General features: G+C 42.4%; 1 protein-coding gene across 1 annotated transcript; it reads right to left on the bottom strand.

Moving 5' to 3' along the window:
• Nucleotides 1-759: 759 nt before the first annotated feature.
• Nucleotides 760-11,604, bottom strand: Sfrp4 (secreted frizzled related protein 4). The gene is made up of 6 exons (XM_041645686.1): nt 10,791-11,604; nt 9,515-9,595; nt 9,364-9,429; nt 7,269-7,467; nt 4,334-4,397; nt 760-2,243 (listed from the first exon to the last, which is right to left on the bottom strand). Exons 1-6 carry the CDS (start codon nt 11,233-11,235, stop codon nt 2,052-2,054), a joined length of 1,047 nt encoding a protein of 348 aa, XP_041501620.1. The 5' UTR covers nt 11,236-11,604; the 3' UTR covers nt 760-2,051.
• Between the last annotated feature and the right edge of the window lie 793 nt (nt 11,605-12,397).

Raw genomic sequence — 12,397 nt, 5'->3', positions numbered from 1 at the left:
TGGATGGGTGCTTTGTTCCTTGGTTTCTGTTCCCTCTCTGGTCCTCTGCCTGAAGTCTCCAGGAGTTCTAATGACTAGCAACTCTTCAGCTTCAACAGGGTGTCTCCAGTGGGGATTTCGTGGCCTAAGGGACCTCTGAATTTTGGGTACCAATATTGCCTCTGTGGTTCCAAGTATCTCTGTGGTCTCTAGGTTCTAGGTCTTGGGGATTCCTAGTACAGTATGGCTGCCACACTGCAGAAGATTTCCAGCAAAGTTGTGGCCTGGGATATGGAGTTCAGGGGTAAGGTGCTATCGGAGGCTGTTGAGCCAGCTTTAGGGAGTGTGAGCTGGCTGTGGGCAGTGTTTCACCTTGGATTAAGCAGAAATCTTCTGTTTAAGGTGTTTGCCAGAATATGGAGCCCAGGGGGAGGTGCTGCAGTCTGCAATTGTTGAGCAGGCTTTAATAAATGTTAGTGGACAGGTGATGTCTTACCTGGGGTTGCTAGGGCCACTTCTGGCCTCTGGTAAAGGAGCCAGAGGTGTGGGATGGAATATGAAGCCCAGCAGAGAGATACTATACTTAAAATATTTTTATTGAATTATTTTCCCTCCTTTTCTGTTGAGTGTGCTGAGTTCTATTTCTAACTGTTCTGTCAATCAATTCTCTTTGTGCTAACAGGCTGCATGGGCTATCAACAGTGCTTAATGATTTGTCCAGAGATCTTAGAGTTTAGATGCTATATGAAATACCTATCCGGATTTCCTAGGAGTCAATGGGTCAGATTTTATTCAGCAGGATCACATACTTTGTGTTTTATTGATGCTCTTGTGTTTCTTCAGCTATCAGCTTAGGGTCACAATGCAAACAAAGTTTAGACTTCAGGAGGCAATCAGTGTATACTTGATACTTCTCGATAGAACCGTTTTTCCTCTTGCCCCTGCTGTGATCATTTCAGTGTCTAATGACTACGGGTGTGACATATCACTTACCTTTCCTTTGACTAGCAGGGCCAATGGTAAATCTAAGTCTTAAGTTTTCATATTGTTCTGTTAATTCCACGTGTAGTGAGTAGCTAAATGGCCTCTGCACCCTGGACCAAGAGAACAGTGAGTGCAGTGCCCACGGCATAGCACAGTATGAACCAGGTTGGGCACTGCAGGCACCACAGCTCCACAGATATGAATGTGAGGACCTGCAAGCGCACAGAGAATATCCTGTCCTATTTGTGAGTGGGGAGTACTAAGATGTCCCGAGCATGAGATAAGTGCCCCAGCTCTCCTATCAGGTTAACTGGCTCCTTGGTGCCTGGCTTATAAAGGGGAAAAAAGCATACGTTTCACGGTGCGGCTCACAGGACACTGGTGAGAAGCATTTTAAAATGATCAGAGCATCTTCAGCATGGTATGACATCCACACAATAAGAACGTAGGCCTTGCCAGTCTGCCTCTCCTTTTTATTTGTCATTGTTAGCTTAGTTTTCAAAGTTTCTGGCTAAAGACAGAATTGAAAGTCTGACGATTTCCTGTATCTCTAATTTTTCAAAACCCCATTCATCAGAGAAATATCTGTTGGTTTGCAGACAACAAACACATGAAGATCTGTTAAGTATCATTCTCCTGCCTTCGTCAAAAGCATATTTTTAATCACATTTAATCACTAACTTCCTAACAGAAGTCAAAGGAAATAAAATATTTTTTTTGTCCAAAATACTGTTTTGTTTGACATATTATGTGAACTTTAAAATGTATATTATATATGAGGTCAAACTCTCAAAACAGAAGTGCCTTTCCTATCTCATGAAGGTCACAGAGTACGTTCGCAGGCTACCCTGAGGGCAAACCCGTGCACCAGCCTTCCCTCTCGCTCCTTCCATTCCAGAGGACCAACCAACCACGGGGCTGTGTGGCTTAAAGAGAAAAATGGAAGCTATCATTTTAAAAAGTGCTACAAGATGCGTCTATGCGGAGAACTGGAGTGAGTCCTTAAGGCAAGTGGCGTGTGACCGTCTGTAGGCTGTCCCGGGCAGCACCGCCGAATCCTGTACGCGTGGCTCCATCTGGGAAAGTACTTAACTTGCACTTTTCTTCGGGTTTGGTTTTTTGGGGGCGCTTCTAGCTTTGACGTTCTTCTTAGGACTGGCAGCTTTGGGAACGGGTGGCTTTCCCTTCGGCTTGGGGGGATTACTGCGACTGGTGCGGCTGGCTGTTCGCTTCTTGTCCTGAACTGTCCTCTGCTGTTCACGGAGTCTCTCTTCCCACTGCTGGGAGGCAATTTGTAGATGTAACTATCAAATACACGTCACCCTTTTATGCGCGTAACTGATACAAGAACGGGCCCAGGAGGTTTTGCATTAGCGCGGTTACACTGTAATATTGCGGCCATTACTGTGCATTCCCTCGGTTGGGCACTTAGGCTTCCATGACTGGAAAGAGCTCCGTATGCAAATACTCAACCCATTTCTTTGAAACTCACACAGGTCTTCTCGGCATCATTGTCACAACCAGTAAACAAGTACGTAGATAATATTTGCAGAGGTCCGTAGCCGCTAAAGTCCTTGCCAGAATTCAAAGTCCTCCAACTGTTTCTATAGCTCATGCCCCTACCTGTGTGCTTCTAATGGCCAGCCTCAGAATAAAGACTCTCTATACAACAAAGCATTCTAAAATAGTGCTGCTGTCACGAAAAAGCAGAAATTTATGTAGCTTCCCGGCAAAGCCGGTTATTTACTGCATTGTAGGAATTACTATATCCAAAAGAAAACAAAATTAGTGATTCCCCCTTTTCCCTGGATCTTCCAAGCCCCCATGTACACAATGCTGACCATGCACAGCACTGTGCTCTCTAGATAGATGCTGCAACTTTTGTTGTATATATGCCCCTATGGTAAAGTTTAACTAATATGTTAGGCACAGTAAAAGATAATGATATCAAGAATAAAATTGTTGCAGCCATTTACTATAATAAAAGTGGTCTCTCTCAGCATGTATTCTTTTGTATTGTATTGTTTTGTATTTTTGAACTGCAATGGCCTGCAGGAAGACAAACAAACAAACAAACAAAAACTAAAACATGAGACACAGAGAGGCAGATAAAGGAGAGCTATAGTAACTCACTAAAATGCCCAGACCACTGGGGAATTCGTCATCTTATGGATAATTCAGTTTCCCTGAGAGTAAAAGTTGTGGCAGGTATGTGCATGCATGCATGCATGCATGTATGTATGTATGTATTATTTTGGTGTGTATGTACACACATGTGTGAAGCACAGAGTCCAGAGGTTCAATTTTTTTCTTCATTGATTTTTCAATTATATTTTTGTCTTGGAAACTGGAAATGCAATTCTGTTAGAATATTCCCTCTCATTACTGTGCACATACCTGCTGAGTAACTCCCGAGTCTCTGATAGAGTTTTAGTCCAAGTCTAACACAATGATGTTTAGTTCTATTTTACAGACATACTCAGTGTTAAGCTGTTTTCTCCCTAAGTTATTTCTAACTTGCTTAGAATTTTTTAAATATCCAAACTGAAACTAGACAGGAATGATTTCATTTTTGAAACTAAAGTATAAATTCTATTTATTTTGAGGACCAAGGTAGATTTAAAAATTCCAAACCAGTTGCCACTTTTAATTGTAGATGATTTTCATCTGGGGTGGGGAGAATATTCTAACTCTAACGTAACTATCAATATGGGGGTGATACTACCATTAAAATTATGCATTTACCATAAATGAATTGCTTTTGCTTATGATTATTTAGAGACATAGCTTACATTATTTTAAATGCAGTATATTATGATTAGTTGTGTATAAATTTTAGAAGTATTTGCATATCTACACATATATGTTCATTTCAACACCAGTGAATACTGAATTTTTATTCTGTTTACTTTAGTAACGAAGTTGTAATACAATAAAAAAAGAAAAGTGCAGCCAGGCAGTGGTAGTGCACGCCTTTAATCTCAGCACTCAGGAGGCAGAGGCAGGCGGATCTCTGTGATTCTGAGGCCAGCCTGGTCTACAAGAGCTAGTTCCAGGACAGGCTCCAAAGCTACAGAGAAACCCTGCCTTGGAAAAAAAAAAGGAAAATACCTAATTAAACCTGGAAATAACCAGTGCCTTATATTGGTGCCTTATATTAGAGCACACTGCATCAACAGTGAAGTTGGATAATAGTTGCTGATAACAATTCTGAGTAAATTAGGTGTGATTCTCAACTGCAGATTCAAAACACAGGTGCTTTTGCCATTACTGGCTCTTGGGGAGAAGACATTGTAGAAAAATACCCGGTCTATAGAATTTTCTTACAGTTGTTTCTACCCATGCCCACCATGTTCTTAATTATACTTACTATGGACCTTCTGCTAAGTTGATCTCTCCATTTTTCAACTAAACAATTTTCAAGAAGCATCATCCTGGGGAAAAAAGTAAATTTCTTGGCAATTAAATTTATTTTTATAAAAGTAAAACACTTACCAAGGCATAAAATCATACTTGTTTTCACATAACTCTTATCCCCATAACCTGTGTGTCTACTATTAATAATTGATGGATTTTCCTTGTTCCTATATGTTTTTCTGAACACACTGCATATGTGAACCATTCTTTACATTTCTTTTCATTGTTATAGTTGTTCCCTGGGATGATTAGAAAACGTAAAATAAACTATAATTTATATATAGTACAACTATGGATACCTACTTAGCTATTCTCTGCTTCCATTTGTTTATATCACATCACTCACTCTTACTGTGTTGAATATGCTTGTACAGAATACTGTGCACTGGCTCACCGCTTCCATTAGACGGGTTCTGCTGGGCCAAACGGGCCTTTTATTATGTTTTTAGAGGTGGTACAATTGTTAATAGAACCAGCTTCTCTTGCAGAGGATCTGAGTTCAGTTCCTAGCACAACACAGAGGCCAACAATCAGCCGCTGACTCCAGTTCCAAAGGATGCAACGCCCTCTTCTGCTCCCCATGGGAATGGTACACATATGAAGCACAGACATGCATGCAGCAGAACAGCCACACACACAAAGTAAAAATAAGCAAATCTTTTAAAAAAGGGTTTTCAATAGAGTACCAATTATTTAAAATGTGGCCTCTTTTTCATCTAATTCACTAACATTAAAATACTAATTAAAAGTAGAATCTTCTGCTTATTTGAACTTGGAAAATACAAAGGTAAATTTTAATGTTTATTTACTGTTTATACTTAGAAATTTTCTTCGTAGGTTTATGCACACATTTATGCCTTGTGTTCTTAACACTTTAACTGGTAATTTTAGGGAATAATATCTCCATTTTCATCATATCCGTTACAGAGGCATGCCCTTTTCTGCTTGCATTTGTGACGATTGTGCACAACATTTCATCCAGTCACAATGTGCACTGACATTTTCCCATGCAATTCCTTGCACTGGTGTTGTGCTTATCTTGCATTTTATTTGCTGTATCAACCAATTTTGTCCTTTTGACCATGGGTTTTAAAATGTTCACCGATTTAATGCATTTTAAACGTGCTTCTTTTTTAAAGATTTATTAATTACATATTCCGTGTTCTGCTTGCATGTATCCCTGCAGGCCATAAGAGGGCACCAAATCTCATTACAGATGGTTGTGAGCATATGTGGTTGCTGGGAATTGAACTCAGGACCTTTGGAAGAGCAGGCAAAGCTCTTAACCACTGAGCCATCTCTCCAGTCAACATGCTTCTTAATACAGTGAAAAACAGACTATTTTTCTAAATAAATATATTTTTTAACTAATGCATTCATATGCTACTGTTTTATAACATTTCCATCATAAAATATTCTTGTATTTGTTATAATTGTTTTCAAGAATATCTCTATTAGCTGGGTCTGTTTCTCACAGGTCATAACTCCTGCTATTTGGAACTGAGACTGATGGAGGAAGGTTGTAAGTCTGAGGTCTGCCTGGGCTATAGAATGATCTCAAGGTCAGCCTATATGACAGTGTCTTAAAATATAAAGCAAACTGGGAGTTGAAGGCTTAACTATGTAATAGAGAACTTGGCTCACTGAGCACTCAAGGCCCTAGGTACACTCCTCAGCACTGAAGATAAATAAAATATTTTCCTTTGCTTTATTTGTATGTCTGTCTTTAAACTACATGGTTTCAAAAAGAGTAGTTTTATGCCAGCTCTGTATCGCTTCATAAGGTAGATCTCTAATTACTTTTAAAATCTTCTTTACAAAAATCCCAGCCATCTGAAAACAGTTGCACTGGATGAGTCTACAGTCCGCTCATGTGCTCAGAAAGAACTGAATGACTAATAAAACAGCAAGTCCTCAAATGAACCCTGCTTTGCTATGGCACATAGAAACATAATGCAGAGTCGAAGCACTGGCCACTGCTTGAGAGAAACAACTGTAAGGAGAAAGACAGCTTGAAAGCTGAGAACGCACAGTCCTATGACGGGGGAATCAACAACTGATGGAATACACACTGTGAACTGAAATTATGACATTTTCAAAGGATGCATTTGCTTTTTAAGTTTAGAGGAATGGAGTCCTGGGCTTAATCAAAAAGCAACATATAAGCATGAATGCCAGAGAGTGAAAAGTTGGGGGGGAGGGGCTTGTTATATAAAAAGGTGTGCTTTTCCTAGATAAAATTACTGTAAGTTACAGGTCTGTCATGCATGGGACAAGAACTGAAAAGTTCACCTCTGTATTCTAGGAAATGTACTGATGTATGAAAAAATGACTAGGGAGAGAACTGAGCAGATGAGCACTTCCCAGTAGAGATGTGTGTGTGTGTGTGTGTGTGTGTATTCAACTGTGCTTTGCTTTGTAATGACTGAATTTGACATATGTATTTTTTCAGATTCAGAAATAATCTTAAAGTTTCTATGTGTGCATGTGTGTGTGCAATGTTCTATGAAAGGGACTTGAAAGTGTACAGTAGGAAACACGTAGAACTTTAGCCTCTAAGCACTGGACACAACTTTAAAATTCAGACCTCTTCATGCTCTTACTGAGAATAATTTACTTGTTGATGTATTTTAAATCACCTAATGGATTCTGAAATAGGCTTTTAAAGGTTCTATTTAAATATTTTTCTAGATTTCTCTCATTCTATTACCTGGAAATTTAAAATATTCAGATATTGAATAAAATTATATTTAGGAAACAGCATCTCAAAAGAGACATCTACTAAAATGTTCTTTAAAAGACAACTGGCATTGTTTCGTTCTTTACAACCATGACAACTAAGTAAGATTCACGCTCCATGTGCAGTTCCCCTGCTCCCTGGAACCTACCTTGAACGCCACTCATAGCACATGATGAGGACATCTTGATGGGGCAGGATGTGTGGACACTGGCAGGAGGAATTCGTGATGAGGGGGACTTGGGTTCGAGGTATGGGTGAGGAAGACTTGAAGATCTCTTTCACATCCACCACGGTTGTTACTTCATTGCAACCACTCCTCTGGATGGCTTTTATTTTGGCATGAATAACTGCAATTTAAAACTCAAGTAACTGTTGTTATCGAAGTCTTTGGGGGAAGCCAGACAGTGCTTTAGGGTCGAATCCAGAGCCTCTCTTAAAGCGCTACTCCTGTAATTATGGTCATGTCCGAGCAGCCCCGGTGCATTCAGAAAGCCCACACTGCTAAGATGCAAAGCATCCTATTTTGCCAGCATTCTCTTGAAATTTGTGAATCACATCACAAAATGAAAGTGGACATCAGAAGGCCAGTATTAGCCTGGACTCACAGGTTACCCAAACTTGCATGTTTCTACTTTCCCTCTTATGAGTTGGAGGATGACCATATGACCTGATTTGGAAGGCAAGATAAAGCTTGTGTTCCTTCAGTCACTCATCTTATATTTGACTTTCTTTTTACAGAAAAACATTAGTCATAACTTCCAGGTCCCCACAGAATGCTGGCTTTTCTCTAACCACCAAAAAACCCTCCTACCATCTAGGTTGAACTCATTTCTGAATATTTAGACAGTCTGCGACCTAACGTGAACAGTGTCCAACTGTAAGGCATCTCTGAAAGCTGCGGTTCTCCGCTCATCCATGTCACAAACTGACGGTGAAGGCCCAGGGCGAATGGACATAAGATTGTTATTACAGGTGGACGTTCAGGTCATCCCCTTGGTCGAGTTTTAAGTTTCAGATTCGTTGGATCCTTGCTACTTAGTATTCTAGCGGAGTCGCTGATCAGCCCAACACAAGTCTGTTTTGAATTCCACTCTAGGAAGCTGGCCTAAGGAGGATCCAAACGTCTATCAACTGAGCAGTTCGTTGCCAAGGGGGAACTAAAATGTGGCACCCCAGAGATAATGATAGCAGAGGTTAGATAGCTCTGGGTAGACCCAGACAAGGAACAAAGCAGACAAGATTAAGACAACATCTTCATGGAACACATTTCAAGAAGAAAAAAAAAGCTACTCGGAAAAAAAAAAGAAATTTTCTGTTGCTGAGTTGTCCATATTGTTATTTGTGACTCTCAAATCGGACAGCTGAACTACGGGTTATTTTTCAGAGTTTTGTACCTCCCTACTTTCTTACATGGTAAATAATTGAAAGCTTCTTACTGAGACACAATTTCATTTAAAATATGAAAACCAAGATGACAAAGAAACTACTTTACCTGTTATTTCTTTGTTCTTGTTATTTTAGGAGAAATAATTTAAGAATTGCAACAAAAGATTAAATAACCCAAGTAGACACTCGATTTGTTTTTATTTTTTCTTCTTTTTGTGTGTGTGTGTGTGTGTGTGTGTGTGTGTGTGTGACATGTAGGTGAGTGCATGTACGTGCTGGTGCAAACAATTGAATTGCCTCAGATCTCAAGTACATATCTTAAAAGAACTAAATTTAATTGCAAGTGATGAGAGTAGAATTAAAAATACTTAAAACTTTTAAAATACCATGATTGATTTGTTTTTCCTTTGGAGGAAGTACTAAATTGTTTGTTCAAGTAAAAGAGAGGAGTGTTAAGTGTCTGTCGTTATGGATGAGGAAAAAGCCACAGAGTTAGCTCTTGGTCCTCTGACCTTAAGATAATCAAACCCTGCTGGGCACGCTCACCCTTCCTATAGTGACACAGCTGAGAAAGAGAAGAGGGGCCCCTCCCTGCCACTTTCTGCACAGCAGACACGGTCACTGAGACCATTTTTATGTGAGTGATTTATTTTGTTTTTTTCCTTTGATGTACCCAGAAGAGCAAGAAGCTTTATAGTTGTTGTTGAGAGTTCCAGAAGCCATATAATTAACAACCACAACAGCAAGAAAACCCATCGTTTCTCTTTCCTCGACTAGTACATTGATTCAGCCTGATGTGATTTCAGTGCCTTGGTGTGCCAAGTCCCCAGAGCAAATGGCGTTATCAGAAGACTTACCATAGCTGTAGTTTTTGCTCAGGTATGTTGCCAAAGTCGGCTTCACCTTTTTGCACTTGCACCGATCTAAAAGAGACATAAAATATATGGGAAGTGGGGAAGAGACATCACTCAGGGAAGAAAGCAGGGGGTGCCTGAGGTGGGGACTCACCAGGGCTCAGACGTTTACAATCAGCATCAAAAGGCCTCTCCTGCATCATCATGTCTGGTGTGATGTCTATCCACTTCACATCTGAAACACAAACAGGGCTCGGGGTGTAGTCAACGACTGTGTCCCCTAATCCAGATTGCATAAGGGATCCTCAGAGGCTATAAGCCAACACAAACGTCCAACACAATGTTACCACTGTAAAAAATACTGTGATTGTCACCTACTTTGCTCCTGACACTCAGGCTTAAGAAAGAAGTCTGTGAGTCAAGAATTTGCTGACTCAAGCAGAACTTGATGTGAATGAACATCCATGACACCGACCTGTATCAATCTCACCCACCCGAGCCATCCAATACTGTTGCTCCAATTTGGCAAGTTGGCCGTTCTCCTAGCAGAACAACCAGACTATTCCCGCGTTGCCACCTCTAACTGCCATGCAGAAACAATCCGAAGTTGCATTGCCCAAACTAAACATAACTCCCAGGCATTTATGAGATTTAAGCAGTTATCTAATTTAAATTTTTTTCTCATATTCTCAGTAAGACAGGAGTTTAAAGCAAGGCTCATAAACCACGCCAGCCCCCTTGATTCACATTCTGGACCGGGTCTCTTTTAATAGCTCCGGTCTGACTCAGGAGAAGCCTCTGTAAAATAATGCAACACTGTTCTCAGGTTTCATTCAAGATGTGAATTCCGAGTGCTCCTTCCAACAAAACCAGTAAAACAGCAGGGGTGGGAAGAGCAGGAAGTGACACAGTTGTCAGATTTGTCAATGTGCTGCCGTGCTGGGCTCAGTGACCACAACATAGAAGCAGAGTGGAGTTTATCCAATTTACAGGGCGACTACATTTACAAACTTTACTTCTCACGGGGACTGTGAACTATTATTGCTCTTTGAAAAAGAACTTCCACCCAGCACTAACTGAGTGTGTTAACCACCACATGGTGGGACTGATTCAAGCCTTAGGTAAGATGAAGGACAAGGGTTTAACACCATCTGTTTGCCTGACAATTGTTTCTGCATCTCCCTTAAATAAAAACGCCTAAATGGTTTACCCCCAAGCAGTCTTATTCCCTGTGTCCTTCAGGGAGCTCGGGCACATCTCCCTGCCTTGTGGAATCTCTGCAAAGTAATCTTCCCTACCTTCCACAGTCCTCAAGGCTCAGTGAACAGTGACAAGAACAGGTCAGCTGTACGTGAGGCCGCCTAGTTCTCACTTGATTGTGTCGACCCCTGGACTCTCTTGGCCTCCGGGGGTACCTCCTCTTGCCTTACCTTCTGGAAGGTCCGTGACTATAGCCTCGGGAGAGATGCACACTCCGCGGTCATAGACGGGTAGCTCGTCGCAGGCCAGGCTCTCTGGCCAGCTGTGGTTGTACATTTTCATGAGAGGTTCACAGTCATCGCGTGCGCGCTGGCACACAGACTTGCAGGGCTTAATGGGGTCGTGCAGGAACTCCAGGGTACAGATGGGTGCATACATGGCGCAGAGGAAGAAGCGCAGCACAGAGCTGCAGTTCACATCCACCAGCTCCTCGTACTGCTCGATGGCCAGGATGGCGTTCTCCTGCGTGCTGTGGTGCAGGTGGTTGGGCATTCGGGTGATGTTCCAGGGCATGTGCCGGCACATGGGAATGCGCACAGCCTCGCAGGGCGCGCCCCGCACGCCCAGCGCCAGGCGCAGCCACAGGCACAAAGCCCCCAGGATGGAGAGGAGCATGGCACTGTCCCCCCACGCTGCTGCTGGCAAGAAGGGCCCTTCTCTTCCAGTCCCCCTGATCTCCCTATCTCTTTACCTAGGAGCAGCGGGTGAGCTTTCCTGCAGGTCCCCACTAATGGATAGTTCTGGGGTTTGGCTGCCGATAGCCCCTGGGCGCAGAGAGCACCAGTAGCGCCAGCGTTCAACCTCCAGAGCACCGACCCGCGCCGGAAGCTCCAGTCTCGGACCCCGCAGCTCAGAGCGCAGCCGGCCACGGCCATTGCGGGACCCTATTTATCCAGACTCGTCCCCTGACGTGGGCTCAGCTGCCTTGGCAGCTGTGAGCGCAGAGTCGGCTCCCAACTTCGCTGCTCCACCCCCTGTCTCTCCTGCAGAAGCGGTGACATCATCTCTGCCGCTGGGCAGCCATTCCCCCAAAGTCCCTCCCTTTTTAGAGTGGCTAGTCCCTTTTTCTTCAGATCAAGAAAATGAACATCTTGTATTCAGTCATTTGGGACACTCGGTACAAGACACTGCAGGAAAGACTTTAAAGAGAGAAAAAAAAACCCTCTCTTTAAAGAAAAGGCTCAGTCGGCCTTAAAGTTTCCCTAAGTATAGAACTGGAGCCACGTGACCCTGCTATCGCCCTTTAATTTAGAAACTTTTGCTTTTCCTTTCCGGTAGGGGGCGAGAGTAGTGAGAGCAGTGTGGACCTTAGAAAGCCCAGCTAAGTAGGTGTTGGAACCAGCACCAAGGGACAGTTTATATAAGCCTCCCCGAGCCCGCCCCCGGTTGTGTGGGGTTTCTTGTTGCTGTTGTTGCTACTGAAGTTCTTCTGTGGCCTCTGGACTTAGTTCTGGCTCAAGTTTTACCAGCCATTTGGTTTGTGCGTGCTCCAGGATCTTAGAACTACCCAGGGATGCAAGAGCATCCTTGGGTTGGAGACGTTTCTCTGCTTGCTTCCTTTCTCTAAATACTAATTCTTGAGCCCAACAGGAGTGGAAGCCAGGAGAAAACAGAGCCAACTAGAGACACCACATTTTCCCAATCCAACAGTCTGGTCTTTTATAAACTATAGACTATTTTCCTTGAGTAAGAATCCACTAGCTTTGGAAAGCAAGTGTACGGGTTGGGTTTACTTTCTCTCTTATTTGCATGAGAAAGGCAGCAAAGTCAACACTGG

The sequence above is a fragment of the Microtus oregoni genome, unplaced genomic scaffold, assembly GCF_018167655.1.
Source record: "Microtus oregoni isolate MIOR12 unplaced genomic scaffold, Mior012 000115F_ref0000277, whole genome shotgun sequence".
NCBI classification, from domain to species: Eukaryota; Metazoa; Chordata; class Mammalia; order Rodentia; family Cricetidae; genus Microtus; species Microtus oregoni.
The sequence above is the reverse complement of the archived record's forward strand: the minus strand, read 5'-3'. Positions and strand labels throughout refer to the sequence as shown.

What these genes read in the sequence shown, in the direction of transcription:
- Sfrp4 (XM_041645686.1), bottom strand. Translation starts at nt 11,235, where the DNA reads ATGCTCCTCTCCATCCTGGGGGCTTTGTGCCTGTGGCTGCGCCTGGCG. An exon ending in AGTCACGGACCTTCCAGAAG is followed by an intron (nt 9,596 to 10,790) that starts GTAAGGCAAGAG and finishes TTTGTGTTTCAG; the next exon opens with ATGTGAAGTGGATAGACATC. An exon ending in TGCTATGAGTGGCGTTCAAG is followed by an intron (nt 4,398 to 7,268) that starts GTAGGTTCCAGG and finishes TTTTTTCCCCAG; the next exon opens with GATGATGCTTCTTGAAAATT.